The 24,471-nt window shown below is 34.5% G+C and overlaps 1 protein-coding gene across 1 annotated transcript in view; it reads left to right on the top strand.

Moving 5' to 3' along the window:
• Positions 1-24,471, top strand: part of KLHL1 (kelch like family member 1) — a 428,752-nt gene that overhangs the window by 383,391 nt on the left and 20,890 nt on the right. The window contains exon 8 of the mRNA XM_003827457.5: positions 5,350-5,512. Within this exon, the coding sequence (XP_003827505.1) occupies positions 5,350-5,512 (163 nt within the window). The remainder of the gene's footprint in view (positions 1-5,349; positions 5,513-24,471) is intronic.

Raw genomic sequence — 24,471 nt, 5'->3', positions numbered from 1 at the left:
TATTCAATACCATCTCAATTGATATTTCATTAGGATATTGGGGGAAAATTCAGAAAATTGCAAAAAAATTAAAAATTCATATGAAATACCAAAAGGATATTAATTTTTATGTTACAATTTTTTAAAATTTAGAACAAGTATTTTTCATGTTCTGTTCAAGAAATATTTGTCTTCCTCAATATTCATTGTTATGCTTATCTATTTTAGTTATGCTTGTCCATTATATTCTGAAAAGTTTATTGTTTTAATTTTTATATTTAATCCTATGATCCATCTAGATTGACTTTTGTGTATTGGTCATGGTCCATTTTTATATTTGTGGATATCAATTCCACCAACATTATTGCTTTAAAAAAATATTTTTTCTGCTACTGCAGTAACATCTTTTTCCTAAATCAAGTAAACTTAACTCCTTTTCATCAAAAGATAAGACTAAGAAAGTGAAAATGCAAGCCTCACAGTGGAAAAAGATCTGTAATGCAAATATTAACAAAGAATTAATAAGTATACTTTTTAAAATTAACAATTTATATCCATATTTAAAATTGATTACAAGAACTACTACAAATTGATAAAATGATATAATTAATAAGAGACATCCAATTAAAAATGAAGAGGTTTTTAACAGGCCTTCACAAAAAGGGAGATTCAAGTGGCCAAAAAACACATGAACAAATGCTTAGTTTTACCAGTCATCAACTTGGTGAAAACTAACAGAATGATGAGATACCGTTACTCACTCATCAGAATGACTAAAATTAAAATGTTTCACAGTGACAAGTTGTGGAGAGATTATCAGACAACGAGGTTCCTCTCCTTTACTGGGGGAAATAAAAATTGGTTTAAAAAAAAAAAACCTGGAAAGCTTTTTTGATGCATTTACTCAATTTCAATGTAAGTATATTCTATAACCCAGAAATTTTACATCTGGGTAAAATGAATTCATATGTACATCAAGAAAGTGTACATTTCAGCTTTATTTTTAAAATATTAGAACTGGAAACCATGCAAATTTTCATCAACAATAGAATGGAGCTATAAAAGTGGCATAATCATACACTGTAATAATATTTGTAATTTAAAAATGTTACCATCTCACCTAATTTCTGACTAAAAATGTCACAGATAACAACTTTAAGTAATTTTTTAAATTATATTACTTAATTTATAAGTTCAAATCAGGAAAAACTTATTCTTTGAGGAATTAACTGAAAAAAATATTGTTACCTTTTGAGGGGGGTGTACCTTTCGGGAAGTTGCATGAGAGGTTTTGGAGTGGAAGTGATAGTAGGTATACAGGGATATTCTTGTGATAAAACACCATCAAACTGAACACTTACATGTTTTACATTACATATACAATGTAATTTAATATATATTTATATATTGTATATTAATGTAATTATATATATATTATACTTTGAGTGAAACATTTATATAAAGTCATGTAACCTCTCAGCAATTAAGAAAAACAAGGCACATATGGATGATGTTTACAGGATATATCACTAAGTAGTAACCAGAATGGATTAAACCATGGGCAGAACCTATTTTCAAATCCTACAGAAATATGCAGTTGGTCAGAAATATGAAAGCCAATGATAAGCCCATCCTCCTGGAAACTTTCTCCACTGTTACTTTACAAATACCAAAAGCTTCTGATTTTTCTCTCACCTATCTGGCCATTTCTTCTCTATTTTCTTTGTTTTCTCTTCATGTAACCAATACTAGAGCTACTTAAAGCTAGATTATGTTCTCTGTTACATTCTCTCTTCATAGTATCTTCCTAACTGATTATATCTAGGACTATGACTTTAAAAGCCATAAAATTGCTGATAACTCCAACATTTTTACATATACCTCTAACATTGTCTTGAACTATAGGCATGCCTATTTATTTGCCCCACTTAAATGTGTAATAGTCCCTTTAAACATGATATATCCAAAATAGAATTCTCAAGCTTTCCCCAAAAATAATTTTCAAACTTTTCTACCCTTAAAATTTACCCAATTATTTAACCAATTTATTTATCCCTAATTTATTCTTTCTTCTGTTTTTTTTTTCCGTTTTTTTGTTTTGTTTTGTTTTTTTGGGTTTTTTTTTTTTTTTTTTTTTGAGACAAAATCTCACTCTGTTGCCCAGGCTGGAGTGTAGTGGCACAATCTTGGCTCACTACAACCTCTGCCTCCCAGGTTGAAGCAATTCTCCTGCCTCAACCTCCCAAGTAGCTGGGATTACAGGCATGCATCACCATGCCCAGCTAATTTTTGTATTTTTAGTAGAGACGAGATTTTTGCCTTGTTGGCCAGGCTGGTCTCAAACTCCTGGCCTCAAGTGATTTGCCCACCTCAGCCTCTCAAAGTGTCAGGATTACTGGCGTGAGCCACCACGTCCAGCCCTGATTTGTTCTTTCTATTCATATACCCCTATACATTCTATTAGTAAATTCCAACAGCAAGACTCCCAGAATATATGTGAGTATATTTCAAATATTTTCACTTTTATCTGTTTGAACTGAAACCTGTTAATTCAATCTACTACCTTGTACTTTTTGAATTTCTGAAATTTTCTTCTAATCATCTCCCTACTGCCACCTAACCTGACTCCAATCAATTTGCTACAAAACATCCAGAATAAATTTGTCATAGCAATCACATCCCTATTATGAAATATCTCAGTGATTTTCCATTGCTCTTATAACAAACTTCAAATTTATTAAGTTTATTAAATTATCCTAGTGATCTGGTCCTTTCAGATAGATATCATATTCTCCAGAAGAGCATAAATCAATGAAAATATTTTCTACCCAACCCAAGGCACACAACGTATTCTAAAGTCTACTCTGTATCTAATTGGTGCTCAGTAAAAAGTTGATTTCAGGATCTCTTTGAAAACTTCACTGATGTTTTCACTTTAATCTCCATATAGTTAATTATTGTTGATACATGTGAATATCTACCTATACTTCTCTAAAAAGCCTATGAGATATATCATATCCTTTTGAAATAACCTCAACCTTCACATTTACTCATCTTTTCTAATCCCCATTTCCTATGTCAAGCTACCTAATGAAAGAACAAGATTTGAAGTTTATGCTTTTTAATTTTAACTATGCCTGCACTCAAAACACGATCCCTCCATATGAATAGAGTTGTGTAAAATAACATCCCTAAGTTGAATGTGTGTTGTAGAACATTTTTAATGCTATTCGGCTACATTTATTTTGTATTAAATTATAATTGTATAATTGTGTAATATGTGTGAAGCATGCTTACTTATTGGGAACAATGTACTTATTCCATTTTAGTTGATTCATTGACTGATATAGGAGCTCACTGTGGGCAGAGACTTTACCTAATTCATCACTGTGTCCTCGGTGCCAATAATAATTCCTGACACATAAAGGTCATTCAATGAATAATAGTTAAATGAATGAATGAATAAATGAGTTGTCATTTTATTTTCACATCAGTTTTGGGAGACAATTCTTCATGGGTCTCTCATATGTCTGCACATCTTTAAAGTCAAGTTACTGAGTGTCCTTTGTTCTGGAATATATTTAAAAGGAGGTTATTTTAACAGAAAGACTAAGAACAGAGAGATAGTTCTTGTCTCCAAAATAAAATGCAGTCATGCTTAAAAGCATAAAGATAATATCTCCTTCCTGAGCAATGGGTATGCATGTTTATTGTCCATTATAAATTATAGTTCTTTTCTATAATACAATCTACTGCATGTACAGGTTTCAATTAACCCTTCTCAAAGCAAAATTATATGAGGCAATTGTAAACAGGCAAGAAAGACTTTATTGAAGGCTTGCAATAAGGAAGAGAAGATAAAACTGTGACTGAACTCAACTCTTCTAAAACAAAGGTGGTAGAGTTTTTGGGAACCAGATTGGGTAGGTGGATCATAGGCAATCTGTGTTTGCTAATTGGCCTTACTCAAAAGAATGGTTAACATTCTTCTGTCTTTATTTCAGAAAGTAGTTTTATAGCTTGCAGCAAGGTACCAACTGGAATTAGGCTCCTATACTTTCAGGAGTCTGGGAGATAGAATACCTTAATGACTAAATTTCAAAGGAACTGCAGTTCCCGAGTCCTTGAGAAAGACAGTCCTGGGTTGTGAAACTGGCAAGAGGTTTTATCAAAGATTTACATCTCAAAGAAGCAGAGAAATAATTTACAGTTATAAGTTTTCTAAAGTAAATGCTCTAAGGAAAATGAAGTCACGGCTCTAGACACAGGACGAAACTGTCTGAAGTTTGATCAAGAGAAGGGAAACAGTAAGGTCACTTTGATTACCTTGTTTGGATCACCCTATGGGAATTGGGGCGTGGGGAAGCAGCAACAGAAACAAAAATTGATGATACTCTGACTATTGCTGTTGCTATGAGTAATAAACTGTATTTCTTCTTTGATCTAGGAGTCATGTCTTAATCAATATGCATAAATTTGTGGCAGTCTAATTTGTCAGCTTGGTAATAGGGTAAAACTCACAGATGCTTCAGACTTCTTTATAATCAGGCTTCAAATTATACCCTTTTAGGAAATATTCATCAGAATTTCTGTACAGCTAAAGAGCACATCGATCAATATTTACATTATATTTAAATATTTAGCAACTGTTGAGCATTTAAGAAAATTTATTTATGAAGATGTGAGTTTACTAGAAAAGCAATGAGTACTAGTTATATATATATATCTTCCCATGGATGGCTCTCTATTAATTTTATTTAATTGCTTGTGTTTAGTAATTTTAGCTAATAATATGAAAGATGTCATATTTTCTAAGCTTTGCTTAAGTTTATTTTAACCTTTTTGGGAAGCCAAAGCACAGAAAATACTATTCTGAAATTCACATTGGTAATATTACATTGCTTTAAGGTAACATTGTTGTAAGTAACAAAGTATTTTAAATAGCAGTGTAGAAATGCTCTTTAAAAGTAGAGGCCCAAGACATCTTACCTTTGAATTTAGTATCTGTTTCTTCATATGGTCATAAATATGGGAATTAGTATTATTTTATAAAGCATCTAGGTCATAATACTATTTTTGGCTCCCAATTTTGTTTTCACTTTAATGGAATGATTCAATTAATGGTAGGTAGTTTCTACGAGATTGTAATAGTTTCTTAACAACTGAAGTCTATGCTGAATGAATTCATAGTTTTGTACTGTTGCTTTGATTTTTAAAATCTCACTGTGAAATAAATCTATTCAATCTTTTAAATTTTTTCATTTTATTATGTTAGGGACACTTAACATGAGATCTACCCACTTAACAGATTTTTAAATGTACAATATGATATTAACTATAGGCACAACATTCATTTATCTAATATTTTAGGTGTAACAGTACTTGAAGGCCCTATTTATGCTGTGGGAGGCCATGATGGCTGGAGCTATCTGAATACAGTGGAAAGGTGGGATCCACAGAGTCAACAATGGACATTTGTAGCCAGTATGTCAATTGCTCGGAGCACAGTTGGTGTAGCAGCATTGAATGGCAAGTAAGTAAATTTTTTTCTTATTTTTTTAATCTTAGAAAAAAAGTTACTGAGTAAATATTATTTGAAAAATAAGTTGTAATAAGCTGGTAAAAATTGTTTTAAAACATTTTAAGCTGTTGATATTTTTAAATTGACAAATAAAGACTGGTGCTCTCTCTATAGACAACGGAACCCAAAATTTCTTCACATTAACTGATGATTAAAGAAGTATCAAATACATTTCATGGGAATATTTATATCATTTTTGAATAAATAGTTGAGTAGCCTTCAAAAAACTACTAAAAGTTTGGTGTTCAATATATCTTTCTTTACATAATTACACTAGTTTACTTTCCAAGCATCTTCATTCCTATCCCTCTAAATCAAGAATTCTCAACCTCAACACTATCGATATTTGAGGCTAGATGAGTCTTTGTTGAAAGAAGTCTTCTGTCCTGTGCATTTCAGAGTGTTTAGAAGTGTCCTGGGTTTCTACCCACTAGATGCCCCTCACCCACCACCTCATTGTGACACGCAAAAATATCTCCAGACATTGTCTACTATCCCCTGGGAAGTGGCAAAATACAGCCCCTGTCTTCCCCATGAGAACCACAGATCTAAACAAAGCTAGTATCACCTCTTGCCTAGAAAACTGCAACAGCTTCTAGTCTGATCTTTTTAATTATTTTCTCTTCAGTCTTATTTATGAAGGCTTCCAGAGAAATCCTTTTACAAATGCAAACAATATGTCAATCCTCTTCAAGGACTTGTCTTTTATGGTCTTTGTTGATTTAAAGTCTATTTTGTCAGAAACTAGGATTGCAACCCCTGCTTTTTTCTGTTTTCCATTTGCTCAATAAATTTTCCTCCATCCTTTTATTTTGTGTCTGTGTATGTCTTTGCATGTGAGATAGGTCTCTTGAATACAGCACACCAATGAATCTTGACTCTATCCAGCTTGCCATTCTGTGTCTTTTAATTGGGGCATTTAGCCCATTTACATTCAAGGTTAATATTGTTATGCGTGAATTTGATCCTGACATCATAATGCTGTCTGGTTATTTTGCAGACTTGTCTATGTAGTAGCTTCATAGTGTCACTGGTCTGTATAGTTAAGTGTGTTTTCGTAGCGGCTGGTAACAGTTCGTCCTTTTCATATTTAGTGCTTCCTTCAGGAGCTCTTGCAAAGCAGGCTTGGTGGTGACAAATTCCCTCAGCATTTGCTTGTCTGAAAAATATTTTATTTCTCCTTCACTTATGAAGCTTAGTTAAGCTAGCTATGAAATTCTAGGTTGGAAATTATTGTCTTTAAGACTGTTGAATACTGACCCCCAGTCTCTTCTGGTTTATAGGGTTTCTGCTGAGAGGTCTGCTATTAGTCTGATGGGCTTCCCTTTACAGGTGACCTGGCCTTTCTCTCTGGCTGCCCTTTGCATTGTTTTCTTCATTCTGACCTTGGCGAATCTGATGATTATGTGTCTAGGGGTTGGTCTTCTTGTAGAATATCTTACTGGGGTTCTCTGGATTTCCTGAATTTGGATTTTGGCCTGTCTTGGTAAGTCGGAAAAGTTCTCCTGGATGATATCCTGAAGTGCGTTTTCCAACTTGGTTCTGTTCTCCCCATCTCTTTCAGGTACCCCTATCAGATGTAGGTTTGGTCTTTAAGCACAGTCTCATAGTTCTCAGAGGTTTTGTTGATTCCTTTTTATTATTTTTTCTCTAATCTTATCTGCCTGCCTTGTTTCAACAAGATAGTCTTCAAGTTATGATATTCTTTCTTCTGCTTGGCTTATCCAGCTACTGATACTTGTGTTTGCATTGTAAAGTTCTGTTGTGACTGACTTTCAGCTCTCAGGTAATTTATGTTCCTCTCTAAATTGGTTATTCTGGTTAACAACTCCTGTAGTGTTTTATCATGGTTCTTAGTTTCTTTGCAATGAGTTAGGACATAACCCTTTAGCTCAGTGAAGTTTGTTGTTACCCATCTTCTGAAGCCTGCTTCTGTCAATTCGTCCATTTCAGCCTCCGCCCAGTTCTGTGCACTTGCTGGAGACATGTTGCTATCATTTGGAGAAGAAGAAGCACTCTGGCTTTTTGAGTTTTCAGCATTTTTGTGTGTAGATTCTTTCTCATCTTCATGGGTTTATCTGCCTTTGATTTTTGAAGCTGCCGACTGTTGGATGGGGTTTTTATGGGGTCTTTTTCATTGATGTTGTCGTTGTTGCTTTCTGTTTGTTTTTCTTTTAGCAGTCAGGTCCCTTTTCCATAGGGATGCTGCAGTTTGGTGGGAGTCCACTTCAGATGCTATTTGCCTGGGTCTGTCCCGCCCCTGGAGATACCATCATTGGAGGCGGCAGACTAGCAAAGATGGCAGCTTGCTCCTTCTTCATGGAGCTCTGTCCCAGAGGGGCACCAACCTGATGCCAGCCTGAACACTCCTGTACGAAGTGTCTGGAGACTTCTGTTTGCAGGTCTCACCCAGTCAGGAGGAGCAGGATCAAGGACCCACTTAAATAAGCAGTCTGACTGCAGCTTGGTGGGGCAGGTGTGCTGTGCTGGGGAAAATCCTCCTCGTCTGGGCTGCCCTTACTCTCCAGAGCCAGCAGCCAGAAAAGACTGACACCACTGATGCATGATACTACAGCTGCCTCTCCTCCTATGGGCTCCTCTCAGGGATATCAGAGTTCTCTTCATAAATCCCTGGCTGGGGATGCTGAAATTCCCATGGGGAGTCCCCCTCTAGTGAGCAGGAGTGGATCAGGGTCCTGCTTAAAGAAGCAGTCTGGCCACGAACTGACCCAGTCACTGTGTTCCCCTGTGAGAAATTGCTCCCAGTCCAGACCACCCAGTCTTGCTGGCACCAGCAGCAGAGGGAAACAGCTGACTGGAGCCACAGTGATGGCAGCAGCCCTTCCCTCTCTGGGAACCCATCTTCTTGGGCAGTCTCTAGCCTGCTGTGCTGGCCGCCAGAGATTCCAAGCCAGTACGTTTTAGCTTGTGGGGTTCTGTGGGAGCGAGGCCACTTGGCTCCCTGGCATCAGCCTCCTTCCCCCGGGAGTGGACGGATCTCCTGCCTCATGAGAGTTTCCAGAGCATAAGTATGCAAATACTCCTGTGTCCAGTGCCTGCTCCAGCAGCTGCCTGCCCGAGCAGCCACCATGAGTCTGCACGGCTTTGTGCTTGTGACTGAAGGCCCTGGTGGTATGGGCTCATGAGGGGACCTCCTGATCTGTGGATTGCAAGGATCCATGGGAAAAGCATAGTTTTCAAGGAGGGGTAGCACAATCCCTCACTGCCTTCTTTGGCTAGGAAAGGAAGCTCCCAGTGCCCCTGTACATCTCCTGGTGGACCTTCACTCCACCATGCTTTTCCTCACTTTCCGTGGGTTGCGCCAACCACCTAGTCAGTCCTAATAAGAGAAAATTGGTACCTCAATTGAAGATGCAGAATTCACTTGCCATTTTTTCCTTCTCACTGGGAGCCGAGAGCAGAGCTGTTTCTATTTGGCCATATTGGCTACTCCCTCCTATTGTCTCATTCTTATGTCTTTGTATCCTCACAGCTCATCTCCCACTTACGAGAGAATATACTATGTTTGGTTTTCCATTCCTGAGTTACTTCTCTTAGAATAATGATCACCAGTTCCAACCAGGTTGCTGCAAATGCCATTATTTCATTTCTTTTTATGGCTGAGTAGTATTCCATGGTGTGTGTGTGTGTATATATATATATATATATATATATATATATATATATATATATCTCACAATCTCTTTATCCAATCACTAATTGATAGGCATTTGGGCTGGTTCCATATTTTTGCAATTGCAAATTGTGCTGCTATAAACATGCATGTGCAAGTATCTTTTTTGTATAATGACTTCTTTCCTCTGGGTAGAGGCCCAGCAGTGGGATTGCCGGATCAAATGGTAATCCTACTGTTAGTTCTTTAAGGAATCTCCACACTGTTTTCCATAGAAGTTGTACTAGTTTACATTCCCACCAGCAGTGTAAAGGTGTTCCCTTTTCACCACATCCATGCCAAAATCTGGTTTTTTAAAATCTTTGGATTATGACCATTCTTGCAAGAGTAGGGTGGTTAAATCCATTGTGGTTTTGATTTGCATTTTCCTGATCATTAGTGATGTTGAGAATTTTTTCATATGTTTGTTCCTCATTTGTATATGTTCTTTTGAGAATTGTCTATTCATGTCCTTAGCCCACTTTTTAATGGGATTGTTTGTTTTTTTCTTGCTAATTTGTTTGAGTTCCTTGTAGATTCTGGATATTAGTAGTTTGTTGGAGGTATAGATTGGGAATATTTTCTTCCGCTCTGTGCGTTGTCTGTTTATTCTGCTGATTGTATCTTTTGCTGTGCAGAACTTTTTTAGTTTAATTCCCATTTATTTATCTTTGTTTTTGTTGAATTTGCTCATAAAAAGTGACTTAACACTGTATATGTGCATACACACAGATACACATATACAATGAATACATATTCACATTATATATTTTGTTTAATGCAAAGGTAAGGCATATTTCTTATAATAATTGTTTTTCAAAATTTCTTTTGGTTAGTTATCCTCTAAATTATTTTACTTAAACTTTGGTATACATTTCTCAGATTTTAAAAAGTCATCTTAAACATCCCTTCAGAAATTTCCCTGTAAATAAATATTTACAGATTAATTTGAGAAAGATGTGGGATCTCTAAATTGGAAATATTAATATTTCCTTCTGAGAAGATAGTTGTACTTTTATCTTTTAAAATTACTCTCCTTGTATTTTAGTGCTGTTTAAATTTGGCATGGTTATTCTTTCTTTCTGAGGTTATTCATGTTTATTTATATTTTTTAATATTTTACATATTATGTGTTTATTTATATCTATTTATACATTAATAATTACATAATTAAATTATAAAAGATAATTTATATATAACCATTTAACTAAATGCATATGTTATATTTAGTATTCAATTTATAATAGATTTTCTAGAAAGATAAACATTTAATAAACTAGTAAGGAAACTTTTTCTGTTTTCTTAATATACATTTATTTCCTTTTTATTGTGTTGTTTATATTTTTAGAATGATTACCTAAATAGTAGTGATATCAGGTGTCCTTATCTATCTATTTTAATTGGAAAACCTTTATAGTGCTTTATAGTCTCTGATATCAGTTGTTATTTGAGATACATATATTGATTAAGGTTAAAGGCAGTATTTTATTGTCTGTAGCTTCCATAGTGGAAATTTTATTTTCTAAAATTAGCATACATTTTATGAATTTGTCAAGATGATGATTGTTTTCTTATTTGATCTGTTTATGTGGTAATTTGCATAAATACTCTAACTATAAATCATATTACACATCTAAGTAAATCCTACTTGCTCATATTGCATTAATTCTTTAATTTTTGAATTCCATATTCCAGCTATGATTTTGCATCAAAGTTGCTTATAAAAGATTTCACAACATTTTTCATTATGATATAAAATCTTATTTTAGCATAACATCATGGCATGAAGAAGCTTTCTACAATTTATCTGCTATAATTGACTTTAATCATGAGAAGTGTATTTTCTTGAGCATGAGAAAGAAATGACAGTAGAAGTTTTATGTACACTATTATATATAGTACTTTTAATATTCTATTTTACTGATATTCTAAAATTTAACAGATGGCAGTCACATATCACTTCTAATTTCATCACTGCCACAAATCATTTATTTAGTATTGCTGTATCTTCATTCTATATTGTGATTGTCCTAATTTGTTATTTTTCTCTGTTAGTATTATCACTAATTTCATCTTGTCATAGCATTTGCCAGTGTCATTATATGGTTTTGTTTTTATTTTTAGTCAAACAAGCATACACAGAGGCTATGTTTATTTTCTTTCTTATTTTCTTAGTAATTTTCATTTGACTTAGTTCTACTTACTCTTGTCTTTAAATTCAGAGTTTAACAAATTATAGTATTAATAGTTCTTGGAGTTTATTTTTCTTTATTACTGTGTTAGTTCATTCTCACATTGCTATAAAGAAATACCCGAAACTGGGAAATTTATAAAGAAAAAGCTTTACTTGGCTGTCACTTCTTCAGGCTATGTAGGAAGCATGATGCTGGCATCTGCTCAGCTTCTGGGGAGGCCTCAGGAAACTTACAATGGTGGCAGAAGGCCAAGGGGGAGCAGGCACATCACATGGTGAAAGGCAGAGCAAAAGATCCAGGTGGGAGGTGCTACACACTTTTAAACTACCAGATCTCACGAGCACTCACTCATTATTGTAAGGACAGTACCAAGAGGGATGGTGCTAAACCATTCATGAGAAATCTGCCCCCATGACCCAATTACCCCCACCAAGCCCCACCTCCAGCACTGAGCTGTACATTCCAATATGAGATTTGGGTGGAGACACACATCAAAACTCTATCAATTATTATACTACAATTTAATTTATTCATTCTCCTACACTCAACTACTGAGTGTAGTTGGATATTTCAGTTGTTTCCTCTTCTTGACTATTAAGAATAATGCAGTTATGAATATTCTTAAGTATATCTTTTGGTGAATGTACATACACATTTTAGCTGGCTGTAGACCTAGAACTTAAATTACTAGGCTTTACTTATTCTTGTGCTCAGCTTTAGTAGATACTGCTCAAATGTGTTTGTAAGTGGTTTTCCTAATTTGTCCACACACTAACAGATTTTTAAATTCTGAATGCTCCATGTGCCCTACTGACTTGGTAACATCCGACTTGTCTTTTGTTTATCTTTATCCATTCTGATGACTAGTGCTATCACATTCTCTAAGAACTGATGTGATCAAACATCTTTAATGTATGTATTAGTCATTTGTATATCTTCTGTTGAAGTTTATTTTCAAAATTTTCTGTTTCTATTTCTGTGTGTTCTCTTTTTCATTTTGATTTATGGAGTTCTTCATGTATTCTGAAAATTAATCATTTCCAAGTGAATGCATCTCACTTTATTATTATTACTTTCCAGTAAGTACGTGTTGATTATGTAATTTATTAGATTCTATGTCTGAAAGGGACTTTCCTGTGTCTTCTCACATTGTTTGCAAATTAGCTTAAGTAATTTAATATCTCTGCCTTGTATTTTTAAAATTCAATAGATATTATTTACTTACATTCTATCTTTTTGGGGGAGTGGGGGAGATATGTAAGTTCAGTGATTTTTTTTTATCTTTCATATGTGTTTGTACAACCCAAACTTTTATTCTTATAGATGTTTTTACGATGTTTATATTAGTTAACATTCAGTCAAGAGCCAGAAATCAGAACAGTCATTTATCAGTTATTCTAAACAAAGGTATTTTAATATTAAATATAAAGTTTTGTTGAGTAAGTAAAAAAACTTACTAGTTAACCAAAAATCAAGAAAATAACACTATATTGTAATTTAATCAACTCACAATAATAGCTACCTCTCCTGGGGGTGGAGAACTAAAAGACATGGTTAAAATGATTAAGATTTAGAAGCTTGGGGAAGGGCCCTGTGCACTGAAATTCAGTCAACTGCTATTTGGGCCACTGCTTAGCTGGAACTAGTCTCAGAAGGAAAGACCTGGGACCCAGAGCTCTGAGAAGAAGATGCCAATCTGCTGGCGCCAATGGCTTAGAGTAGTCTCAATGAAGCCAATTGCGTGTCTTAGAAAAACCGCAAACTAGGTGTGTCTGGTGCTACAGAGCAACTCTTGCTACAGGGCTGCTACAGTGAGAAAAGGATGGGGTGACACTCACAGGAAAAAAAAAAAGCAAACAAACAAAAAACCAAGACCCTTTACTCTCCTCTAGTCTTTCAGTCTCTGCCACCCACTGATGTCAGATCCTAACAGGGAACCAGGTGGCAAAGCAGAAAAGTGGTTTTCAGAGATTTAGCCCTTATTTCAAAAGCAGAAAATACAGGAGAGGATGTAGACCTGAGAGACAACAGCTTAAAAAGTTTGTACTTCCTCCTCAAAAATCAAAATGTTTCTGGATGTACAATCTGAAGCCTACTTCTCATTCTTTTAAATTACTACTTGGAGATTCATTTTAACGATCTCAACTCTGTCTTTCTTCTGCTTAGGAAAGTTTTTAATCTATTGAGACTCATTTGTTTAATTGTTCCTTTTCCCATTATTCTAGTTCTCTGATTTGAGATATGTTTTAGCACATACTTACATTAATGGTTCTATGTGTGTTTTAAGACTGATTTCTTTGCCATAAGTCTCCTTCGCCAATTAAAAAAAATACATGAATTCAATCAATGCCAATTTGTTTATGATCGTTTGTATCTCCAATGCAGACTTAAAATTTTTGCATTTTAACTTTTCTTACACGATATCTTTATTTGACTCCCCTCCTTCCAATCACCTTTATAACCACCTTGAGTGTGTTATCTTGTATCTGTCAAGTCTTTGTCATCTTTAAAGTCTTTTTATCATCTTTAAAGTCTTTAAAGTATATGTTTTTAGGTCAAAAAATAAAATATTTTTATATGATGGAAAAACTTCTACATGCTTTGTTTCACTTTGTTTTTCTATTTACTACTTGTGACTTTCCCTGTCACATAATATTTAAGTCTCTTAATTTTTTTCAAGATACATTTATTTGCTCTCAAAATCCTGCTCTCAAATGTTTTGCTAGAAGTTTCCTTAGTGTCAATATCCATTATTATTTTTAAAAAGCTATTAGATAAGAAAGAAAAGGTGAACCAGAAGCACAAAAAGCTAAAGCAAATAGCTACTTGTCAATTCAATCTCTTTTTTGTATTTGGTAAAGCTTTATTCTGCAGTAATGTATAAAGTGTTCGCTATCGAACTTTACACTATAATCACTCTCAATATCAAAAAATATCTGTAACCATTTCTGCTAGACTTCTTTTGGCTATAGTTGCTGAGAAAAACTCCAAATCCTACTATCACCACTGCTTTGGAAGGCTGCTGTGTAGAAGTGAAAAGAAGTTAAAATCATACACAGCCTATAGTGATGGGCTGCTTGCATAAAAAATGGTTGGTTGTTCCATTACCTTCTGAGGAATACTGAGACTTCTAGGAGAAGGAATTAAAATATTTTATTACCAACTTTCAGTCCTATCTGCAAATTTTCTAAAAGTAATTTCTTGGAATTGTTTCTATATGAAGTAGTTACCTTCTGCTTCTCACTCCTCTCAAATACAATTTTTATTCCGTTGTGCCTTTTAATGACATTCATAGAAAAATTATTTTCATTTGTGTTAATATTGTCACTTTATTCAATAGAAAATGTATATATTTAATAATACACACATTTTATTAACACCAATTTGTGTAACATGTAAATATATACATTTATTAATACTACTTTTTCTACTTATATTCACATTTTCTCTTGAAAATGATTTTTTTAAGCATTACAATATTTTTCTTTAAAAACACTTAATTTGGAAGTCAATGATAAAATTTAACATTCTTCAATATTAAATATTAAAAGTAAAACTATCCAGTGGGTATATCTATTCATGGATAGTAAAACTTACAATAATAGTAGAATGAATGTTCTCCGTCCAGGCACAGTGGCTCACCCCTGTCATTCCAACATTTTGGGAGGCCGAGAGGATTGCTTGAGTCCAGCAGTTTGAGACCAGCCTGGGCAATGTAGTAAGACCCCATCTCTACAAATAATTTTAAAAATAACTGGGCATGGTGGCATGCTTCTGTAGTTAAAGCTACTTGAGAGGCTGAGGGGCTGAGGTGAGAGGATTACTTGAATCAGGAGGTTGAGGCTAGTGAACTGTGATCATGCCACCTGCTCTATAGCCTGGGTGATAGAGCAAGATCCTGTATCCAGAAAAAAAAAGGAATGGATGTTCTCTTGGAAATTTTTATAATTCTAATAGAGGATAATAGAGGAAAGCATAATCCTTTTTGCCTTTTTATGTTTTCTAATCACTATTTATAAGTAACAGTCGGTTATTTAGTGACTTTTTCTTACCATTTACATTGACAGCAATAGATTTATTCCTGGTATTGTTTTTAAAATGGATATCTCATTAACACAGCAAATTTGCCTAATATGGGTAAGAAGTATCCTGTCCTTTCATTATCTTATTCACTTTTTACATTATTTTGTAATGAAAACACACACACACACATATTAAAGTGTTAGTACATTACTTATCCATATTTTTTGGATAATTAGCTTGCATTATAGCTCTGTGACCTTCTTTATGACTTTACTTTGAATAACCTTAAAATATGTATTTTGTTGTAAATATTCTCCAATCTTAATCAGAAATAAATGGAGAAAATATTTAACGCAGAGTCTTGTGGCAATTTCTTACATGCTGTTCTGACTAAATTGTCTATCTAGTTTCTTCTACTGTCGCTTTTAAATTGACTATACATAGAAATCACTATTCAGATTACTTTTCCTGTACTTGTATTTTTTGGTCAGCTAGCATACATCATATATTAAGAAATCCTGTTTTGCTCTAGTATCTTTCTTCGTAAAAAATATCAGAATGTGATATCAATACTCGTGAAGTTTTTAATTCTTACATTGCCAAAATTGCTTACATTTTAATTAAATATGAATTTTAATTCTATTCTGTGAAAATGTTTTGAATGGCTCCATTTTTACTTGATTTTTTTTTTCCTTTAAATTGAGTTAGTGGAGCTTTTACTTGGCATCTTTTTCTTCTCCCTGGGTGTGATTTAATGGCTTTAAAATTCTGTGGTTTGATGACTGGCTATTAATGTCTGGGTACTTTTCCTGCGTTACTCAGAAACATAATCATTAGAAAATGACCTTTTACTTCAGACCCATAGCAGAAAATTGTTTTTACACCACCCTCTTACATTTTTTTTTTGTTTGTTTTTTTCCTCACCTCTGCTGACGTGATTTTTTTCCCCTTGTTTTGCTATCACATAACACTAATGTGTCATTCTAACCTGGCTGTTGTTTCCCTAAATATTATTTTCAACACTTTTTCCAATTAAGAGTAATAAAAAACAATGAACACTTATCTTAAGTTTAGGTTATTCATGACACTATTTCTTGTGGAAAAAAAACCCAAGAAATTGGTTTATGGCTTAAAATTAATGAGTGTGTTCTGACGGATTCAAGACCAAAATTGCATCAATTTCATATAACAAATTTAGTGAGTCTTCTAGTAAGACAGATTAAGCTAAGGGGTAAATATGCCAGCACAGCCAGACTTACTTGGTGAATAAAGAAAATACAAAAAAAAAAGTGAATAAACGTCGATGTGTGGTGCTTGGCCAAATATAACCTCAGATTCCCCAAACAATACAGACAGACATTAGTGGTTATTTTTGTTTCTTCTTGGTAGCTGTCTTGGCTTGGTTCTTTTACACTTTACATTCTAGCTAAAATGTCTTTTTGTGATTTTTAAAAAATTTTCTTAGCTCACAAACAGATACTGATTCTGCCTGAACACATCTTATAAGTAGGCTTGAATTTTAATAAATATGTAGTACCACCCCCTTAAGAATCTGCAAAATGTATAAAAACAGAGTTTCTTTCATGATTTACTATGGCAAAATGGATTCATTCATTCATTCATTCAAATCTTCATGTTAATAATTTTTTTTTTTTTGAGATGGAGTCTCGCTCTGTCACCCAAGCTGGAGTGTAGTGGCACAATCTCAGCTCACTACAACCTCTGCTTCCCAGGTTCAAGCAATTATTCTGCCTCAGCCTCCCAAGTAGCTGGGATTACAGGCATGCGTCACCACGCTTTGCTTTTTTTTTTTTTTTTTTTTTTTTTTGGCATTTTTAGTAGAGACAGGGTTTCACCATGTTGGCCAGGTTGGTCTCCAACTCCTGACCTCAGGTGATCTGCCCGCCTTGGCCTCCCAAAGTGCTAGAATTACAGGCGTGCAAAGCTTCATGTTAGTAATTCTGGAACCCGGGAGGCGGAGGCTGCCGTGAGCTGAGATCGTGCCACTGTACACTCCAGCCTGGGAGACAGAGACTCTGTCTCAAACAAACAAACAAACAAACAAATAATTTTTACAAGGTAGTTGTAATTTCTGTTCAGTCTGAAGCACATATGGCTTAAAGCATCATGAAAGCAGGATTCATTGTCTGTTGTTTTTCTATTATGTCCTAATACCTAGCACGGTGCCTTAAGCCTCAAGGTCCATCACTTGCATAGTGCCTTCCAACACTCTGTTTCTATTTTTTATTCAAATTTTGGTATTCTTCTTCTCAAAGGTGGCACCCCAAATTGTATACATTTTAATTAATCTTAGACTCACACATTAAAAAAGAAAGGAAAAAAAAAGAAATTGCTGTTTACTGAATCTCAGTTGGGGCTACTAGTCAGCTCAGGAGAATTTTAATTCACATACTGAAAGAGATGATTTTTAAGGGACCTGATTGATTTATTAGATATCCAGAATGGATATGTGATGGGGGGAATCATTCCAATAAGAAAGAAAATTTGTATCAAGTCCTTGAATATAAAATGCAAAATTTAAGTTTGGCAGGGAGTGGCCCCAAAGAGATCATATAGTAACTTGGCTGAGGTAAAAATATTGCAAAGATTAAAAAAAAAAAGAGCAGTGATGTGTTTTCATTTCAATTTTATAAATATTCACTCTGGTTGAAGAGTTGTTTCTAATTGCTCAAGGAAACTGTACAATTAGTAGAATTTCATCACAATAGTTGACTGGCTAAGATATATGCCAATTGTTGAAACGTATTATTTAATAAATTATGCCTCAGAATTAAAATGTATTTCAACAACTCATTTTGGTGCCATATTTGAGCATGGTCATTTCCAGGTTCTTCATTCTGGAATACAGTGGTTTTAATAGCTTAGACTTCACTTTCTTTCTCCATTCTCTTTTCTTGACACCTGCCTTACAACCACCTGATGTCCCAGCCATACCAAATCATTCCAGTTCCCTGAACCTACCTAGATTGTCCACACCCCTTTGCCTTTTCACTTACTCGTTTCTGCCTAGATTCCCCTTTCATTGCTTTTTCTTATTAACTTGTGACTGTCCAGTATTCACTGTCCACTTAGTTTCATGCTCAATATTCACTTGGTCTTTGAATACATTTGAAAACTCTCTAGATTGATAAACAAACCCAAGTCTAGCTCTCTATGTGCAAGATCTGTGTGGCAAGATCAGTATTAACAGGACTGAGTTTATTGTACTTAAAAACAATAGTGTCAAGAAATGTTAAAATATATTAAGATCTGCTTTTGCTTAAAACCAAAATAAGATTATTTATATTTTCTACCATCCAAAGCATAGTTTAATCTGTACCTTTCCTATGAACCGTTTTTGAATCCACCCAGTTAAAATTAATCTTTCTTTCTTCCCTACTTTTGTGTTCCCGAGACACATAATTAATAATTTTCCCTGCCATTTGTCAAAGTCTTGCTTCAGTGGAACTTAAACAGGTGCTTTTTCATTGATAAGTTTCCACAGATAAATCACTATTTTTTCTAGAATTAAAAACAAGTGCTTCATTCATTTTTTAAAAAATTTCACAAACATGTACTGGTCATGATGATATATCAAAGAAGATAAGTAAATTCTGCCCTCAGAGAGCTTACATTATACTAAAAGGAACTAGAAAACAATAACAAATAAGTTGCAGAATTATAAAACGCGTAGAGTTGGAGCAGAGGAAATACGGAGGGATTAAGGTTGAACTAACAGTTTTGGGTTGGTGAATTCTGCCAAGTTTGGATACATGATGAATTGATCTAAATTAATTCACATATTTACAATTGTCAGATTATTTTCATAAATTTGGGTATGTTTTAATAAATAAAGGTAGGTAGACCCTATCAGGCTTCATAACCTCATTTACCAGCTGTGTGTTATAATAGTAGCAAGTGACAAGAGGAGTTTGCAATAGACACCATCATTTCTTAGCAACTAGAAAGAAAAGCAGTCACCAATGTATTGTTGTAGCTTAGTGAAATCCCACTCACTGTCCTGTAAAGCATGTTAAAATACTTCCTATGGAAAGGCAGATATAGGAGTAATCTGACAGCAGGATTAACAAGCTTTCTCATGGCATCTGATGAAAGAGCTCTTCGTTAATTAGAAAACAAAGAACCAAGCTAAGTTCTGGATCTAGAGAGTTTCTTCAAAGGCACTGGAGTTGAGGGATTCTAATCCTTTTATTGTGCAACAGAAAGGATGCCTAAACACTTTTTCTGGGTAACCAAATTGAGTGAAAATTACATTTAATATCCCAAGCTAGTTAGCAAAACATTCTAGTATTTACATAATGGTATAGGAGTGCTTTCTGTGCACTTTCCTTGAAATATACTTTATTGGTAAAGTATGAAAAATTGTAAATAACTATACCTAGGATACAGATTATAAATAAAGCTAAATTTCAGGGAACAAGACAAAATGGGATCAGAAAAGACTTTCTAGTGGAGACACAACCTCAGCTGACTGAGAGATGCGTAGAAATAACCCTGCATATGTAATAAAAAGCTACCTATGATAAAGTAAATATGAATGCACCATGCTACATAGTGCTAGAAAAGATCCAGTGCTATGGCACTAGCTCTTTCTTCTGATGCCATGAGAAAGCTTGTCAATCCTGCTGTCAGATTACTCTCATATCTGCCTTTCTGTGGGAGGTACTTGTTAATGTGCCTTACAGGACAGTGAACAAGATTTCACTAAGCTACAACAATACATTGGTGACTGCTTTTCTTTCTACTTCCTAATAAATGATGATGTCTATTGCAAAATCCTCTTGACACTTGCTACTATTATAACACATAGCTGGTAAATGAGGTTGTGAAGCCTGATAGAGTATGAATGAGTTTGGCTAATTATCCACCAATACTCATTCACTCCTTTTTATATGACAATATAAACACACATTTTTAATGAGGCATATGGCCATCTAAAATAAAGACAAGACTTTCCAGCGTCTTACGAACTAGGTATAACCATGTGTCTGGTTCTGACCTATGAGATGTGAGAAGTGAGTTGTGCACCCTAAAAGATAGACTCTTTAAGGGAGGGATGGTGCTCCTTCTTCCAATTTTCCTTCATCCTGCTGTTTGAACCATGGTTGTGGTAACTGGGACTCCACTTTGGGACATCAAGACATGAGGGTTAACAGACAATTGTCCATGGGATTTTAGCATTACTACACATTTTCCAAACAATAATTACTGGTGACTGTTTTTCATAACATATTTTCAGGATATTTGTAAATCAAAGAGTTGGAAGATAAAGATAGTGACTTCCTCTTGGTCAGAGAGTAGAGAATTGTTCCTTGACCAGAATCATAAAGATAATGTCTCCCTTCAGGGCAAAGGTTGGACAGGTTTTCTGGCAGCCTTTTTAAAGGATTAGAGTTTCCAAAACTCAGAGATCCCTTGGATGTGAAACAAACCCACCACATGTGCAGCATTCACTTGAGTTGCTCCAAATCACGCTGGTGAGGCTTGGGGGAAATAAGTAGAGCAGATGTAAACATGATATTTACTAATTCGCTTATTCCTCCTGCATAATAGATTTTTTACTGGGCAAATTTGGTTTAATATATAGCATCTTAATTAATTTTCTTATTTAGGCCATTTCTTCCTATCCGAGTTTGTTGAGTTTTTATCATGAAAATGTGCTGAATTTTGCGAAATGCATTTTCTGCATCTATTGAGATGATCATGTGATTTTTATCCTTTATTCTATTCATGTGGTGTATGTATGGCTTTAATCAAGATTTTTTTGTTGAACTATCCTTGCATCCTAGGTATACATTCTATTTGGTCGTGGTTTATGTACTGTTGGATTCAGTTTGCAGGTATTATGATAATTTTTGTATGTATATTCATAGGGATGTTAGCCTCTAGTTTTTGTTTGTTTGTTTTTGTTTGTTTGTTTGTTTTTGGTGGTGTCTTTGTCTGGCTTTGGTATTAGGGCAATGCTGACCTCACAGAGTGTGTTCAGAAGTGTTCTGTCTTCAATATATGAAAGAATTTGAGAAGAATTAGCATTAATTCTTCTTTAAGTGTCTCTGATGTGAACCCACAATTTCTTAGACAGGTGTCAGTCAATTTAGAAAGTCTATATTGCCAAGGTTAAGGACACACTCATAACACACCCTCAGGAGGTCCTGACGACATGTGCCCAAGGTGGTCAGGGGTACAGCTTGCTTTATACATTTTATGGAGACCTAATACATCAACCATTACATGCAAGATTTACATTGGTTCAGTCTGGAAGGGTGGGCTACTCCAAGGCAAAATTGGGGACTTCCAAGTCATACATAGGCTTTAAATTTTTCTGACACGTAGCCAGGCACGGTATCTCACGCCTGTAATCCCAGCACTTTGGGAGGCCGAGGCAGATGGATCACAAGATCAGGAGTTCGGACCAGCCTGGCTAATATGGTGAAACCCTGTTTTTACTAAAAATACAAAAATTATCCAGGCGTGGTGGTGGGCACCTGTAGTCCCAGCTACTTGGGAGGCTGAGGCAGGAGAATCACTTGAACCCAGGAGGCAGAGGTTGTAGTGAGCCAAGATCATGCCGCTGCATTCCAGCCTGGGCAAAAAAGCAAGACTCCGTCTCAAAAAAAAAAAAAAAAAAAATTCTGACTGGCAACTGGCTGAAAGAGTTATTATCAGCCGAAAGGAATGTCTGGGTTATGATAAGGGGTTATGAAGACCTAGGTTTTATCATGTAGATGAAATCTCCAAGCAGCAGCATTCAGAGAGAATAGATTGTAAATGTTTCATATCAGACTTAAGGTCTATGTTGATGTTAATGCTGGAGGGGTTTAATGAGGTATGTCCAACCTCCTCTTCTATCATGGCCTGAATGAGATTTTCAGGTTAACTCGAGAGTGCCTTTGGCCAAGAGGAGGGGTCTATTCATATCATTGGGAGCCTTAGAATTTTATTTTTGGTTTACAGTGAGAATGTACCAGTAAAGTCATCTGGTCCTGGGCTTACTTTCTTTTTTTGTTATTGACACATAATAATTATACATATTCATGGGTTATAATGCTATGTTTTGATACTTGTATATATTGTCTAATGAACAAATTAGGTAATTAGTATATTAATCACCTTAAACATGTATCATTACTTTGTTGTGAGAACATTCAAATCCTCTCTTCTAGCTATTCAAACTATGCAATGCATTATTCTTAGTCGTAGTCACTCTAATGTGCAATAGAGTACCAAAAGTTATTTCTCCTAACTGCAAAATTGTACCCATTGACCAACCTCTCTCCATCTACCCCTCCCCACTAGTTCTCTCCAGTCTTTGATAACCATGGTTTTACTCTCAAATTCTATGAGACATTCTTTTTAGAGTATACATGTGAGTGAGATAATGTGGTATTTGTCTTTCTGTGCCTGGCTTATTTTGCTTAATATAATGTCCTTCAGGCTCATCCATGTTATAGAAAATATTAGGAGTTTATTCTTTTTATGGCTGAATAGTATTCCATTGTGTTCCAACAAATGGAGCACATTTCCATTATCCATTTATCCATTGTTGAGCATTTAGTTGATTCCGTATTTTGGCTACTGTGAATAGTGCTGCAATAAACATGGAAGTGCAGCTGTTTCTCTTATAAACTGGTTTCATTTCCTTTGAATATATACCAAGTAGTGAGATTGCTGGATCATATGGTGAATCTACTTGTAATTTTTTGAGGGACTACCCTCAAAAAACTGTTTTTCGTAATGGTTTTCGTAATGGTTTTACTAATTTACATTGCCATAAACAATGTATGAGTTTCTCCTTTTTCACATCCTCATCAGCATTTATTATTTTTGATTTTTTTGGCAATAGCTTTTGCAACTGGAGTGAGGTGATATCTCATTGTGGTTATGATTTGCATTTCTCTGATGGTTAGTGCTGTTGAGAATTTATTCATATATCTGTTTGCTCCTGGAATTTTCTTTGTTGGGAAGTTTGATTACTGATTCAATATCCAAAATCTGAACAGACCTATATGTAGTTTGATACTAGATTAGATAGATATAGGTCTGTTCAGATTTCATATTTCTTCATGATTTAGTCTTGGTAGGTTGTATGTCATCATTGCTTTTTAATGTAAATTTAGGTATATATTTATATATAATTTTTGAAATAATTTCAGAAACAGAAAATGTGTGATCTATTATTGCCTAGAACTATTTTATTATTAATTATCAACAATATTTGGTTCAAATAACTCAATAGTATAATTTATCAGAGTAATGTTTATGAATAAATAGAGCAGCTTGAAGTAAACATTTCCTTTAAAACAATAGAGAGTAAGAAGTTCATATCATGTTTATTTATAAACTATGTACGAGAGCTGTGCTAGGTGTCTCACAGAAAGATGCCCATAAGTAAAGTCCCTGCAAAATACATTTAGTTACATTTTAATATCTTAGGGTTATTCCATACTTCTTTTGAGTTAAATCATCAATTTAAATGAAACAGAAGTAAGTGAGGTTCAGATTTCATAAGGTGTTTAGAATGATTAAAAACTTGTAAGTGAATGATTATTTCACTTCTGGGTGTTTTTGCAAGCTAAATTGTTCAATACTTGTTTTTTAAAATGTTCCTATTGGTTAATTTTAGCATACCACAAGATTGAGAGTTAGCAGACTACTTGTGAGTAATCAAGCAAAGAGGTATTACACGCATAAAGGGAACACTTGGGCAATCAGATATATTTTACTATGGCAGCCATTATGAGAAACATAAACAGCTTTAGAAAAACATTCCCAGGATTTAAAATAATTTTACATATCACATTTTAGAGTTATTATATGGTATTAGAGCATGAATTTGTAAATCTACATCCTGATTGATTTTATGCTAAGTAATACTGTCTTCCTATGCATTTATTTAGAAATTGAATATTATAGATTTAAGTCTACTTATAAATATATTATATTGGATATATTGTCCATAGTAAAGAAAAAACTTCATCTGTGAACCCAAAATATCTGAG

The sequence above is a fragment of the Pan paniscus genome, chromosome 14 (genome assembly GCF_029289425.2).
Source record: "Pan paniscus chromosome 14, NHGRI_mPanPan1-v2.0_pri, whole genome shotgun sequence".
NCBI classification, from domain to species: domain Eukaryota; kingdom Metazoa; phylum Chordata; class Mammalia; order Primates; family Hominidae; genus Pan; species Pan paniscus.
This window is presented reverse-complemented; position numbering and strand designations above follow the sequence as displayed.